This window comes from Oryx dammah, unplaced genomic scaffold, assembly GCF_014754425.2.
Source record: "Oryx dammah isolate SB20612 unplaced genomic scaffold, SCBI_Odam_1.1 HiC_scaffold_14, whole genome shotgun sequence".
NCBI classification, from domain to species: domain Eukaryota; kingdom Metazoa; phylum Chordata; class Mammalia; order Artiodactyla; family Bovidae; genus Oryx; species Oryx dammah.
The window spans coordinates 7,751,841-7,767,742 of record NW_024070198.1 but is presented as its reverse complement, the minus strand read 5'-3'; the positions used below and the strand labels follow the sequence as shown (position 1 = coordinate 7,767,742).

Below are 15,902 nucleotides of genomic sequence, written 5' to 3'. Positions count from 1 at the left end.
GCAGGGGCTACTCCTCCTTATAGTGAGGTGGTGAGTGGGCTTTCCTTTGTGGTGTCTTCTCTTGTGGAGCACAGGCTCTAGGACTTGCCGGTTTCAGTGGTTGTACCACTGGGGCTCAGTTCTTGGGATGTGCACGCTCTAGAGTGCAGGCACAATAGCTGTGGCACATGGCCTTAGTTGCCCTTTGGCATGTGGGCTCTTCTTGAGCCAGGGATCACGCTTGTGTCCCCTGCATTGGCAGTCAGATTCTTAAGCTCTGGACCACCAGGGAAGTCCTTGGTGTTACCTTTTAATTTCTATGAGTTGGAGACAAATTTTCTCTTTCTTGGTGATGATGTGTTTCCTATTTTATGTACTTTTAAAACCTGGTAATACAAAGACACTTGAGCTGTGTATCTGGAAAGAGAAAGAGAGATGGTTTACTGTATTTCCACATGTGGTGTAGATCTTTGTCAAATAAGATAGGTGCAAAAAAATACATTCACCTGATGTGACTTTACTTTGACATAAGTGAGAGTTGATGAGGAAGACTGTAGTGGTGTGGTTTAATTTTCATACTTGTGAGGCATGTGAACACACACACACACACACAGTCCTTCATGCAATATAGATGCCCGGGTAGCAACAAGAGCTCTATATGGTTTGAATATACAGAGAGGCCCACTAGAAGTAATTAGACATTTAAAGGCATTTTAATATATTTTGTTCTCTGCAGCAAATTAAAGTGTTCTTAATTGACTTTAATGATTATTAATTACTAAGAGATAAGAGGATTTTCATGTGAACTGAATCAGGCTTCTATGTACAGTATAAATAAAATGTCAAGAGAATGCATAATGTAACTTTCAGGACAGTATGCTGAGAATTAGGAGATTTGGGTTTTAAACTCTGCCTCATTTAACTTTCTTGCCCTTTAAATTTCCTGAAATTTGAAATTAGGATGTTGAAATACGTAGTCTCTCTGGTATATTTTCACTCAAAATTCTGAGATATCTATTATTCATAAAGAATATGACTTTTGCTTCCTCTTTTAGAAGGTGAGGAAGGGTGGGGTATCAAACTATGGCAGATATTGTCATCAGTCCTTTGGTTTTTTGTATTTTGGGAGTGCCCATGAAAGGGGCATAAAGTAACTAAGTTACATAATGGGCCATGTAGAAATGCTGTTATGATAGGCAACTTAGAGTTCTGTGATTGCTCAGAGCTCTTTGTTGGTCCTGATAGAGTGTTGGACTAGTGGGCACTGCAAAGTGGAAACAAGCAATTTTCATCAAGTTCTCTATGTTCCTAACAGCAGTAATTACTTTTAATGTTCCATAAATAATTGTTTTGAAGATTACCATGTAATTTTTCTACTTAAAATTTTTATTTAATATAGATGGTTTTCTAAGGAAGATCGATGATTAGAATTTTGACTCTCCTTTATTCTTAGATGAACTTAGATGAATTTTTCATAACTCCTTAAATTTGATCTTTGAGTAAAAACATTCTTACATATTGCAGTAACTTGAGACAGACTTTGATTTTTCTGTCTAATACCAACCAAAGTGTAGAGGTTCCTATTTTATATTTATTTATGTGGGGCATTAAAACCGTATGATACTTATTTACTACGTATAGGTGTTTGCACATTTGTCTGTTTAACTCTAAGCAACTAATGTTTAAAGTATTCTTACCTACCAGGTTAAATATCTGTGCTTTGAAAAGTGAACTTAAAAAAATCTAGCCTGAACAAGTTAGAAATTATTGAATATTTTCTAGAAATACTCTTGTTTTTCAGTTGATAAGTCATGTTTGACTCTTTGCAAATTTGGAAAACTCAGCAGTGGCCACAGGACTGGAAAAGGTCAGTTTTCATTCCAATCCCTAAGGAAGGCAATGCCAAAAACTGCTCAAACTACTGCACAACTGCACTCATCTCACATGCTAGTAAAGTAATACTCAAAATTCTCCAAGCCAGGTTTCAACGATACGTGAACCATGAACTTCCAGATATTCAAGCTGATTTTAGAAAAGGTAGAGGAACCAGAGATAAAATTGCCAACATCCAACGGATCATCAAAAAAGCAAGAGAGTTCCAGAAAAAAACATCTATTTCTGCTTTATTGACTATGCCAAAGCCTTTGACGCTGTGGATCACAGTAAACTGTGGAAAATTCTAAAAGAGATGAGAATACTAGACCACCTGACCTCTTGAGAAATCTTTATACAAGTCAGGAAGCAACAGTTAGAACTGGACATGGAACAACAGACTGGTTCCAAATAGGAAAAGGAGTACGTCAAGGCTGTATATTGTCACCCTGCTTATTTAACTTCTATGCAGAGTACATCATGAGAAATGATGGACTGGATGAAGCACAAGCTGGGATTAAGGTTGCCAGGAGAAATATCAATAACCTCAGATATGCAGATGACACCACCCTTATGGCAGAAAGTGAAGAAGAACTAAAGAGCCTCTTGATGAAAATGAAAGAGGAGAGTGAAAAAGTTGGCTTAAAGCTCAACATTCAGAAAACAAAGATCATGGTATCCGGTCCCATCACTTCATGGCAAATAGATGGGGAAACAATGGAAACAGTGACAGACTTTATATTTTGGGGCTCCAAAATCACTGCAGATGGTGATTGCAGCCATGATATTAAAAGATGCTTGCTCCTTGGAAGGAAAGTTATGACCAACCTAGATAGCATATTAAAAAGCAGAGACATTACTTTGCTGACGAGGGTCCATCTAGTCAAGGCTATGGTTTTTCCTGTGGTCATGTATGGATGTGAGAGTTGGACTGTGAAGAAAGCTGAGCGCCGAAGCATTGATGCTTTTGAACTGTGGTGTTGGAGAAGACTCTTGAGAGTCCCTTGGCCTGTAAGGAGATCCAACCAGTCCATCCTAAAAGAAATCAATCCTGAATATTCATGGAAGGACTGATGCTGAAGCTGAAACTCCAATACTTTGGCCACCTGATGTGAAGAGCTGACTCATTTGAAAAGGCCCTGATGCTGGGAAAGACTGAAGGCAGGAGGAGAAGGGAATGACAGAGTATGAGATGGTGGATGGCATCACTGACTCAATGGACATGAGTTTGAGTAAGCTTCTGGAGTTGGTGATGGACAGAGAGGCCTGGCGTGCTGCAGTCCACGGGGTCACAAAGAGTCAGACACGACTGAGCGACTGAACTGAACTGAACTGAACCCTATAGACTGCAGCATGCCAGGCTTCCCTGTCCTTCATTGTCTTCCAGAGTTTGCTCAAAATGATGTCCATTGAATTGGTGATGCTATCTAACCATCTTATCCCCTGCTGCCCTCCTCTCCTTCTGCCTTCAATCTTTCCCAGCATCAGAGTCTTTTTCAATGAGTCAGCTCTTAGTATCAGGTGGCCAAGGCATTGGAGCTTCAGCTTCAGCATCTGTCCTTCCAGTGAATATTCTGGGTTGATTTCCTTTAGGATTGATTGGTTTGATCTCCTTGTAGTCCAAGGGAGTCTCAAGAGTCTTCCTCAGCACCACTGTTGAAAAGCATCTAGAAATATACTATGGGCAGAGTGACTGATATTTTAACAGTTGGTTACAAATACATAGCATAGTGTTTGCATCTCATGAACCCCAACCTAGGGCTCTATCCTTGTTTCAAGGGTAATGCTTTTATAACTATTGTGTACCATATGTTGACCCTAGAATGACATCTATGTTTTTACCAGCCGACTACTTCATTTGTGTATCATTAGAGATGGATTTCTGGACTTCCATCTCATGATAATTATATAAAAATCAAATATCAATAGTTTCTTTAATTTGAAGCTAGGTCATATTTACTTTTGGAGAAGGAAATGGCAACCCACTCTAGAATTCTTGCCTGGAGAATCTCATAGACGGAGGAGCTTGATGGGCTACAGTCCACGGGGTCGCAAAGAGTCGGAGACGACTTCACTTTCACTTTCACTTTATATTTACTTTTCCACTAAGTTCACAACAGTGAAGATTTCTATACATTTCTTGACTGTATCTTTTTGCCTATAGCTTCCCCTCTCCTCCAAATCTCTGACATTCTCAGTTGTATTTTGCTATCTTTCTCTTGCTCAGTTCATTCAAGTTATTTACGGATAGAAAGCCAATTCACTGAAGCTTGTCCTCTGTTATCTTTCTTACATCTTCAGTACTTGCCCACTTTACTAATTTTAAGAAGTTCTCTAGAAAAGTGTTTTTTTGTTTGTTTGTTTTTTTTTTTGCTTTTACTTTAAATTTGGATTACAGAACAAGTGGGAGGGAAATGGCCAAGTTATACCAGTGGTTAAATGCTATTTAAAATAAAAGGAACAATAAAAAATCATTGACTCAGAGCTGTTCTCCTATAAGCCACATGCTGTCAAATAATGTTTTAAATACAAAATTACCTTTGCAAATATTTTTGAATACTTTGTGGGAAATGCTGATCATTGAGTTAGGAAATGATGTACATTTAATCTGTCAGAAAAATCACTACTGAAATGGAGCTGATAAACTAATTTATTAATCAGATACAGGGATGTTGCCTACTCATGTATATATTCACTGGACTTAAATTTAGTAAAATATTTTATGAATAAAGCATTTTAAACTCCATTTTACACATTAAAAACTTTTCCATTTATGAAGAAAACCACAGAAAACAGAATACTTTTCTTCTTAAAAAACTTTTATTTCTTCTGGTCTTTGGAGATGATCAGCTGAGTAAAGAGTACAAAGAAATATTCTGCTTGATAAATAGTACATGGATTTCCATGCACATTAGTTTAGGCTGAGGTCCAGTAATAACTTAGCATCATCTTATGCAGTGGAATATAAGAATTCATTCAACTAATATTAAGTATGACACTAATTCGGTATTAAACTCTAAGCACATTAGCAAGTATGGTACAAGGCACTATGACTTTCCATGTCTCTGCAGTAAGTTTTTCATCATTAATGTTTTATGCTTTTTTTCCCTTTTCCATGCACAACTTATCATTTGTTGATAGTGTGACTTCAGCCCTGCCATTAGAATTTTTATTTATATTCATTTAAATATGTATTCCTGATGACCAAACCTAGTCACCAAACACAATAATCATAATCATATAATCCTATAAGAGTTAATCAAATAGCAGGAACTTGAATTGTTGTGCTTAGTCTCTAAGAATCCGATCTGTCTCAATTCTAGATTTTTATAAGAGCAAACCAAAAAGAAAGCCTTGAATCCTTGTCTGACTTATCAAAGTAATTAAAATTCTATTGTCTGACTCATCTCCCCTTTACAGCCCAAAGACAGTTCCTGTGGTGTATTATTATGCATTGAAATTGGATGATTGCTCTCCTAAAACATATTCACAGAAACAAATGTGTAAGTGGGTTTGTAATGTGCTTAAGATAATAGGTATTATTATTACAGATCTTCCTTGGTTTTACTTTTCTATCAGTAACTTTGAATACAAAATATGACAATATTTGTAAAATAGAGAGGCTTTGCAATCCTGAATTATAGAGGATGATCAACCTTCCTGGTTTGCCCAGGACCAAGATGTAACTAGGACTTTAGTGTAAAAAGTAGGAGAGTCCCAACCAATTTTAATAATAAAACAAGGGCAGTCCCAGGTAAATGGGTACAAGTTGGTGACCATAAACCAAAGATGAAATGAGGCTGAAATAAAGACAGTTTTGGGAAAAGGAACTTTTAAAAAATATTTTTCCTACTGTTTTACAATTTTCCAAATTTCTTCTCTTCCCACGTCCCTAACTCCAAAGGCAGGCCAGTTAATGTTAATTAATATCACTCTGGATCCAGAAGGCGGTATTACCAACCCTTGGAAGTCCTGCAGAACGCAGTGAGGGGCAGTGGGTAGGGGACTGAGCTCTGCACCAAATGGTCTGGATTTGATATTAGGTGAGTGATGAGATGGTTAGATAGCATCACTGACTATGTGGACATGAATTTGAGCAAACTCCCGGAGATAATGGAGGAAAGAGGAGCCTGGTGTGCTATAGTTCATGGGGTAGCAGAGTCGGACACAGCTTAGAGCCTGAACAACACAAAGTGAGTGATTCTCTGCCTCCCTTTTCTCAAGTATAAAAGGAAATGATGTCCAACTCATAAGGCTACATGAACAGTGCTTGTCATACGTGAAGTGTTCCAGGAAGTTAGTTATTTTTATTGTGGTCACGATTAAGATGAACACTGTAGAGCAAGCTAGTGTGTTTACCACTATTAGTTACCTTTATATGCAGATTCTTCTGTAAGGGACTGCTGCTTACATGACCTATAAAGCTTAGCTATGTTTTTGTTTGTTTGGGGTTTTGTTTTTGCTGTTCAAGACATGTACATGAAATGACAGAAGGAAATTTCGATTTTTGGACTCTTGCAGGAAATGTTTAGTTCAGTTTAGTTGCTCAGTTGTGTCTGACTCTTTGCGACCCCATGGACTGAAGCACACCAGGCCTCTATGTCCATCGCACCAGTGAAATGGGCAGCTGGATGACAAAATTATCACAGTTATTTTGAGGCTGTTTTTAGTGTAGAATAATACATTCAAAAGAATATTTTTTTAATGGCCAGTATTACGATAAAGCTGAATTACTGAAGGTCTCATTAAGTGAGTCTGAGATCCCATTAAGTAAGGTGTGGTATTAGTTATTCTCAATCATGAGGGTTGGATGCAGAATTGAAGAGCATTAATATGCTACAGGTGGATCTGGCTACTGGAATCTTGCTTCTGTTAGAGCTATTAACAAAGAGAGACTGCTGAAAAGTTACTATGGAATTCCAGTATATGAATGAAGTTCCTTCAAAATGGCATTGTTCTATGCTTTAGCATCTAACATTAAGACCTCATCCCAGCTAGGCAGTGGGAAAGCTGAATATATGAAGCTCCATTCCACCCCAAATCTGTGGTAGCCACTTCCAAATAGCAGAAAGTAGACTTGTGTGTGATCTGTGATAATATAACTTAGCCAGTTAAGTTTATTATAAGACATATAGTAAATATATCTGTTGAAATGAAACCATAAGACCTAGATTTTTTACGTAAAATTTATTTCCAGCATTTACCAAATGCAATGCAAAAGATGTTTAAGAAAATATTAGAATCACTCAAAAGGTAGAGATAGAAAACCAAGGTCCCTCAAGATTTAAACAGTCAAGGACATCACTGTAATATTTAAAATATTTATTTTGACTTAGAAAAGCCTAGAATTCAGGGGTTTTCATATATAAAAGTATTTAAGGATAATTTTCTTACTCCTTGGAAGGAAAGTTATGACCAACCTAGACAGCATGTTGAAAAGCAGAAACATTACTTTGTCAACAAAGGTCCGTCTAGTCAAGGATATGGTTTTTCCAGTTGTTATGTATGGATGTGAGAGTTGGACTATTGAACTGTGGTGTTGGAGAAGACTCTTGAGAGTCCCTTGGACTGCAGGGAGATCCAACCAGTCCATCCTAAAGGAGATCAGTCCTGGGTGTTCATTGGAAGGACTGATGTTGAAGCTGAAATTCCAATACTTTGGCCACCTAATGCAAAGAGCTGACTCATTTGAAAAGACCTTGATGCTGGGAAAGATTGAGGGCAGGAGGAGAAGGGGACGACAGAGGATGAGATAGTTGGATGGCATCAACCGACTCAATGGACATGGGTTTGGGTGGGCTCCAGGAGTTGGTGATGGACAGGGAGGCCTGGCAGTTCATGGGGTCGCAAAGAGTGGGACACGACTGAGTGACTGAACTGAACTGAACTGAAGGATAATTTTATTTTTTTTCATTATATACAGTAACCCAGCCAAATATATTCTTATAACTTGAACATCTTTTAAAGTGTAAGTCAAATTGTAATAGTCATATCTTCTCAGCTGTTTACTTTGTTTACATTTATTACAACAGATTTCTGATTCTCACTATGGGATTCATCAAGGAATATATATATTTTGTATCACAAGAATTCCATTTAAAATGAAAATGTAACATCCTCTAGTGGTACATAGATTATGGTAGTTTAAATAGTGAAAAATATTTATATAACAGTGGAAAAAAAATTTAATTTTTGTAAAAAAAAAACTGATTTTTTTCTTGGTTTAAATGCAATTGTTTTATTTTTTGGGGAAAATGCTTTAGTTTCTTTTATCCTTTTGATGTGTAGACAAGCTTTCCACAAATGAAGAATCTTCTTTCTTTGTGCTGCTCAAAGACACTAAGTAACCCATTTAAGCCTCAAATGGACCTCACAGCATAACCTTGCTTAACAGTTGTCTAATAATGTCCCCTGTACAATGTTCCTGATATATTTTTAGACATAAACTCTTGGGCTCCTGGACCCCTATAATAGATCTATAGGAAAGGAGTCTCATTAAGTTTTCGACATTTTCCCATGGAATTAAAGAATTCCCATAGGTTAAATAAGATAAGAATTTGGCCTTTTGCCTGGGAGAAGGAAAATGTCATGGAAGCTCTTTTAGAAAAGAGTCAGTTATACAAAGCCAGAGCACTTCTGCGTGGTTTAGTTTTCATTAAAACAACAATAATTCAGAACTACTATTTACTGCTCTCAGTGTTTGTAAGTTGTCCATGTTTGTTTTGGTGAAATCATCTACCTTGTACAATGATTCTGAAATAAATGCACTTCTGAAAACATCCACATTGGAAAGCAGAACAATTGTGTCATATGTGTAGTGAGAGAATTAAATCCTAATCTGGGTAGAATGTTTCGGATTGCGTCTCCTTTTTCATTTACACCTTAATTACGGAAAAATTAAATACACTTTAAATCAAAAAGCTTATTAAGGTGACACTAGCTAGCTGGTTCTGTTCTTTTCTTTCCTCCTTTTTTCTCATTCACCTCCCCATTTTCCTTTTTGCTCCTCTTAGAACAGGTTGTGTATTCAAAAGCAAAAAGTAAGCACTTTTTTTGAGCCTGATATGTGTCCTTGTCTAAATTTAGATTCCAGTGAATAGTTCTGGATTGCAATTCAGAATCTTAATCTATCTTTTGTCTACTTTGTTTTATTTAGTGTTAAGGAATGGCCAAATAGAACATCGAGGATTATAACACTGAGTGCTCAAGAATAGTAATTAAAGGACTGCTAATAAAGATGCTAAAAATTTAAATGACCAGGTGAAGATTTAGGTAAATATGAGGAATTTAAGTGCTATGGAAGATTCTAAACATGATAGAAGAATTACCCTTGGACGGAAAGGATGCTATCAAAATTGTCATCATTTTAGGAAATACGGAGCAGGCAGGGATGGGGGCGGTGGGGGTGCGGCGGTACGCTGTACAGTTTACCCCGGCTCGTCTAGGGTCCCCCCTTTTCTTTAAGATTTTCTCTCTTCTTCAAAGTTTGTGTCTTGCCATTCAAGGGGAAGGCTGGCGTCCTCACAGTTTGGTTATCAAGAAAGTAATTTAAAGGTATGGTTCAATTTCAGAGTGAACTTTTTGGAATACCGCAGTGATTTTGACCTGCCCGCCTCCCGCCCCTGACACCCCTCTGCAAATTCAGCAGGTGGAAGGAGGAAGGCCCTTGCATAAACTATTCCGCAGACACTGGTTAAGTGGGACGGACAGTAGGGAAGCTGAGCAGCCTTCCAGGGCTCAGTCCCATCCCGTTCTGGCCTTTGCCCTAAAGAGAGTTCATGAATCCGAGTTTAGAAGGAGCGCAAAGGGGACTCATTCGAAGCAGCTGGAAACGCTGGCGCCGGTGGGGGGTGGGATCAAAAGCTCCCCCTCTCCGCCGAAGGCACGCGGGTGTGAGTGGAAACCCCTCCCCTGCACGGTCTCGCTCCCCTCTGCTGAGAGGCAAGTTGGGTTTCAAGCGTTACCACCTGTGTGAGGCGCTCCCCGTGCGGAAGGCGGCGAGGCAGACGCGAGAGCTCGGCCACCGGCTGGGGCTCCTTTCTCCGCGAGGCCGGCGGTCCAGACACCTCCAGAAGTCAGAGCGCTTACGAGGCAGAGTCCGCTCTGCACTCGCTCGTCGCCGGGATCGCAGTCCCCACATCCTCCAGCCCGGTAGGCTCCGGGGCGGCAGACGCCTCCCCAGTGTGCTCGGGGTCCCCCCGGTCCTCTCCCGCTCGCCTCCCCGCCCCCGAAGGAGCGCTCCCGCCTCGCTCCGCCCGCGCATCCCCTGGCGCGCCCAGAGGTTTATCAGGCTCCCCGCAGCCTCCGCCGGCTTCCTTCGGCGCCCGGCGCGAGTGACCCGGGCAGACCCGCCGCGGCCTCGGAGTCCCCCGCCCCGCCCCCACCTTACGAGTCCCTGCTCCGGTTGCTCGGCCTCCGCGCTCGCGCCTCTCTTCCCCGGCGCCCGCCGCGGTTCAGGTGGAAGCCCGGCCCGACCTGCCGTTTGGCTTAGCCCTGCTCTCAGCCTCACAGTCAGCCCGGAGAAGTGGAATCTGCCCTGAAACTCTCGGTGGCTGGAGCCGGCAGACTGGGCATGCTCAGAAGCCAAGCCTGGCTTTGGTCTCAAGTAGGAAGCTTTCGCACTCGGGAGGCAGCAGCGACTTTGGGGAAAGTTGATCGGAGAGGGGAGGAAGCCCCAAGACGCGGAGCAGCGGCAGGAAGGAGCCCCCGGCAGCCCGGAGGAACATGGGCACCCTGCGGGATTTACAGTACGCGCTCCAGGAGAAGATCGAGGAGCTGAGGCAGCGGGATGCTCTCATCGACGAGCTGGAGCTGGAGTTGGATCAGAAGGACGAACTGATCCAGAAGCTGCAGAACGAGCTGGACAAGTACCGCTCGGTGATCCGGCCGGCCACCCAGCAGGCGCAGAAGCAGAGCGCGAGCACCTTGCAAGGCGAGCCGCGCACCAAGCGGCAGGCGATCTCCGCTGAGCCCACCGCCTTTGACATCCAGGATCTCAGCCATGTGACCCTGCCCTTCTACCCCAAGAGTCCACAGTAAGCAGGGGTTACGCTCCGGGTCGGTGGGGAGCTGCGGGTCTCTGTATTGTCTGTCGGCTCCCGCCCCTCCCGCTTGCCTTGTTGATCCTCACCCTCAGAAATGTTTCATTTTAACCCGCACTTCTTGCGGGGCTGTGCACGTTTCTCAGATCAGACTCACTTCACCTACGTTGCCTCCCTGTCTTTGTTAGATGTCAAGCTATTTTATATATATATACGTTCATATAGGCCATCTACTGTACGTAGAGTTTGAATGCGCCCCAGGTGTGTGTCAGCTTGTGTATGTATGAGTGAGAGAATTGAAAGCCTCATCTCCCAAATGCTCTGGCAAACCTGCCCAACCGGAAAATCCTAACTGCAGGCTCCTCAGACTTGAAATGCGTCTGCTATCACCCTTACTTTCTATGCTTTTGTGGCTCTCCCGGATTTCTCTACATGCTAGCGATTCTCGCTGGTACTCTTCAAACCTGATGTTCTGGCATCACTAAAGTGTCAAAAATAAGCAGATACACATATAAAAGGAAAGAGTTTTTGATTTCCAGAATTGGATGACATTTACAATCCACAAATGGAAACCTAGTCTGTTGATTTTTTAAAAATATTTTTTTCATAACATTTGAGGGAGAATATTGCTTATTTTCCTTAAGGACTTTATATAATGTTGCTAATGGGGTGCCTCTGTCTCCTCCAGAGGGTTACATGTTTCCAGGGTCAGATGAAGAGAAGTCCACTTACCTTTACTGACATCGTGGTCACATTATTTGCCTCACTCCTGGCTTCTGATGCAACCACTCTGGTATTGTTCTAGCATTATAAACAACTGTGTAGTTCTGATGACAGTGGGCTTCACAACCTGGGTGGGAAAGTTGAATGGAACTTGTTACACATCACTCAACTTGGAGTTCTTATAGATAGTAAAGTGGCAGGAACATGAGGTTAATACAGAATAAGCACCCAGATGAATGGTATTTTAAGTTACTAATGACAGAATTGATAAACCGAGGGGTTTGTCACTCTATTCCAAACTACATCACACTGGCTGGATGACACGTGTTACATAATAATACAAGGTCCCTGGGAGCCTTTCACTTAATAAACACAAAGATTTAATATAAGGAGAAAGAGTATTGGACTGTTCCCATGTGTATTTATTGGATGGGGGGTGCAGATTGTGAGTATATACTAATTATAGTTTTGAAAACTTAGACTTGTTCCTCTCCTTGTTGGTTGCCATAGAGCATTCGCTGTTTCCTCATGCAGATTTAGCTTAAGGAGGAATTGGTAGTCTGTGTGTAGGGAGAACAGACAATAAAGATACACATTTCTGAGATTCTAACCTCACCAGGTTGCCCTCAGAGTTGAGTGGATTTGGATCTGCTTTGGAAACCTGGATGATCTGAATCCACTTCGGATTTCTCCGGTAAGTTAATTTGCAGTGCTGACATGCTTGCCTGTTTCAGCTAACGAGGTACATGCCCCTCTCTCCAGGGCCAAGTTTTGCATAATGAAAAAAATAACTCAAAGACAGCTCTCTGAGTCTTTCAGCACGCCATAGGATCTCATTTTAGTGTCGGCAGGACTTTGGAGTAACTCAGAGCAGACTCTCCTTTCTTAAAAAGACCGTTTTAATCAGTTTTATTTGAAACATGATCAAACCAGCTGATAACTCCAATGAAACAATTTATCGGACAAGATCTAAAAGAATCTAAGCAGTGTAGTCTGAGCTGTATAATGTGGTAAAATTTTAGAAATCTCCTAGTGCATGACAGACAGAACAACTAGATTTTTGTTTTAAAGTCCATGGTGGAAAATGAAATTGGCGTGGCAAATAATTCACAACATCTAGTTACGATCAACATTTTATCAGTTGAACCACACTGTGCATTTGCATTCTGATCTTTATTTAATAACTTGGACTTTTAGGAAGTCAGCTATTAAGGTATCACCATGAGGGGTTTGGGGATTCTGAAGGATTTATATTGAAGAAAACTATAGAATGAATGTCTTCCAAACTTAAATAATTTTGGAAAAACATCTGTTCTTTTTTCACACTTACATAAAGAAAACTAGAATAAAATTGGCTTACGTAGTAGAGTGTACCTTGGGTAAGAGGAGAAGCATATTGTATGCAAAATGATTATACTTAGGTCATTTGAATGATCATACAAGGTAGTTCCATGAAGAATTAGGAAAACTTGACCAAAGTGAAGGAGACTTGTTTGAATTTCTGTTTATTTCACTATAAACAATTTGATTATACCGACTTGCTGGCAACAAGTGTTTATATCTTTATATTTTATTTTTAGTACAGCCTACATTTGGTCATCTTTTTAAAACTTGCAGGTTTTTGAGACTTTGAGTTAAAATGAAATCATCAAAATAGCCCAAAATTGATTGCAAATTCATGCTCGTGTAGTCTTCTATTCTCTTTCTACTGGATATAGGTAACTGTCCAGAGAATGTCCTACTCAGTTATCTGATGTATGCATATATGTATGTTTACTTTTTGCTTACTGAGGTTGCCTTCTCAGAATTAGAATCTTTAAAAAACTTCTGTGTTTTTTTTTTAAGTAATCATTTGAAAAATAGTATAACACGTAAATTAACTTATGAACTTAAATCATCTTAACAGTTTTGGTTTGGAGTTTTCCCTGTATGCTGGGAATTGGAGGGAAGGCTGTGTGGGATTCCAGCTCAGAGCCAGGCACTCCTGATGTACCTGTGAGTGCCTGTGAGGGTTGGTATTTCTGTTTGACTCTTTTACACATGTGTAGAAATAGCCCGAAAACCCTTTTTCTGTTGTGAGTGTGATGAGCAAAAGGACTGATTAGCAAATTGAAATCTATACTCCACTGCTCCTAAATAACTACTTGAGAAGGTAAAACTATCAGACTGTATATTTTGGATTGAATTAGGTAAATAAATCCTTAAGGATGAAAACTGTATAAAATATTCATTTTTTTTGGACCAGATAGCCTGTTGATTATGCAGACAGTGTAGTTCTCATGGATTTTTAAAGTAATTTTATTTCATGCTAGTTTATTCCTGAAAATTGACTCTGTGGTAGGTTAGAACATTCAGTCACTGATATGTTGATCTCTAAACCCTTTACCTATGGTAAATATTCTCAAGTCCTTTCCATTTTGCTGTCGTAAGAGTTGAGTTCCTGTCAGAAGTTGTTAGTGTCTCTGTATTTTTGTTAAGCTGTTAGCCCAAAGGTAACCGAATTTCAAAGGATGATGACATGTTTTGTTTTGTAACATTACACGCTTGACTGTGAAGTACTTTGGAGAGCTGAGGATAAAAAGAAATACATTCTTATTTTTAGTGAGGCATTAATTTTAACACAATCTTATCTGATTATTTTTTAAGGCTTGACATAGTACATTTCAAGAGAAATAGAATCTTCCTAAAAGCTCTCTGTTAAATTCTGTAGGAAGTTGGGAAAATTCTAGGATTTTAGTGTAATCATAGATGGCATAATATTAAAGCATAATTATTATCAGAGGTAACAGTTACATTTCAGATGCGTCCAATAGGTCAGTTCAGCACTTTTGTGGAACGCACCGCGTGCAAGTTAGTTTCAGGCATTTGAATGTGAGATGTGTGAGTCCTATCACAAAGGAGTTAACCAGGGCTTATCAATACTGTACAAGTGAATATTCTAGATATAGAGGAAGGCAAGTCACACAGGCTATCCCTAAGACAGTTGGTAAAACATAATTAAGCCCATTTAATTTTAGGTATCAGAAACTCTTGTGGAAGTCAAGGTGTTTAAGTATTTGAACGATGCTATGATTTAGGTGAGTGGTGACGGGGTGAGAGTGGTGAGGTTAGGGTGGGGAGGGCCATCAGCAAAGGGACAAGACAACAGAGGAAAGCAGAGGGTACATCTGGGGAATCACAGCAGCTAGTGCCTATACCAGAGCACCATAGTGGGCATTGAGGAAAACCAAGCTTCAGCCAGAGAGGATCAGGATGAGTAGCTGAGAGGGCTTTCCTGCTTGTTTTTAGAATAATTGAGGAGGGTATGTGTGTGTGCGTGCACGTGCATGCACGCACACTTACACTGAGGACTAATTGTTACCCGTTAGTAAAGCTCTGAATCTCAGAATGTCATTCCAGTCCAGCGTCTCCCACCTGCATGGTTCTGATAATAACTAAAACTATCCTGACTAGGTAATAATATTTAATTTAACCAAGCAGCAGATGATTAACACTCTTAAAGAAGCTGAGTTCCTCTCTTAAAGAAAGCACGTTCCGCTTTCCACTCACTTCTAAATGTTCCCACTGGAAATAATCTCGTTTTATGCCGCAGGCTAGCATGGTGGATTCTTCACACCCCCCCGCAAACAGAACTTAGGTGGAACTTGAACCTCAAGTTGATTTTGTAAATTCATCTTCCTTGTTCTTGTGGGGGAGTTCAATTCCAACTTAACATTATTCTAATAGACTATCCAATTTAAGTTTGATTGTTAATTTGACATTATACTCTATGCAATAAAGTTAAAGTTGTAGCATCCTTTATAAAAATAAGACCAGGCTGCTAAAACTCTATTAGGGTATTTTGAAGTACAGTTTGTGCCCCTAAAATGGGGCTTATAATGAAAATACCAACGAGCCCTTCAATAGAATAGCTCTAGAAACTGCCTGAGAATATAAATGACCAACTTCCTTGCTCTCCTGGGCCACATTTCCAAGCTTCCACTACTTTTATTTCACTAAAGAGTTGGGTTTGGATTCTTAATGGGAAAGGATAGAAGAAGGCAGATGATGTCTCTATTGTTGCTGTTTGCAGGTTGTAAGGCATATGGATGCCTTTTTTTTTTTTTTCCCTGTCTGCCTAGCAATGGAGGGTCTCCATAGTATCCTAGCAACCAGATTTGAACACCAGACTGCTGCTCTTTCTCCCATTTTTGCCATAGGTGCTGCTGCCTATCCTAGAGAACTGGGCCCGATGCTAGCACTCAGACCCTCCGACTTGAATGTTCCACGCTCTGAGAACGCAAGACA

General features: G+C 40.3%; 1 protein-coding gene across 2 annotated transcripts in view; it reads left to right on the top strand.

Annotated features, from left to right (window-relative positions):
• PRKG1 (protein kinase cGMP-dependent 1) overlaps positions 1-15,902 on the top strand; it is a 1,378,000-nt gene that overhangs the window by 85,335 nt on the left and 1,276,763 nt on the right. Inside the window, exon 1 of one of the 2 annotated variants that reach the window (XM_040254674.1) lies at positions 8,102-10,886. The exons of the other annotated variant lie outside the window; for it this stretch is intronic. Within the exon in view, the coding sequence (XP_040110608.1) occupies positions 10,576-10,886 (311 nt within the window). The 5' untranslated portion in view covers positions 8,102-10,575. Of the gene's footprint in view, positions 1-8,101; positions 10,887-15,902 lie in introns of those variants that run through there. 2 annotated transcript variants of the gene reach the window in all.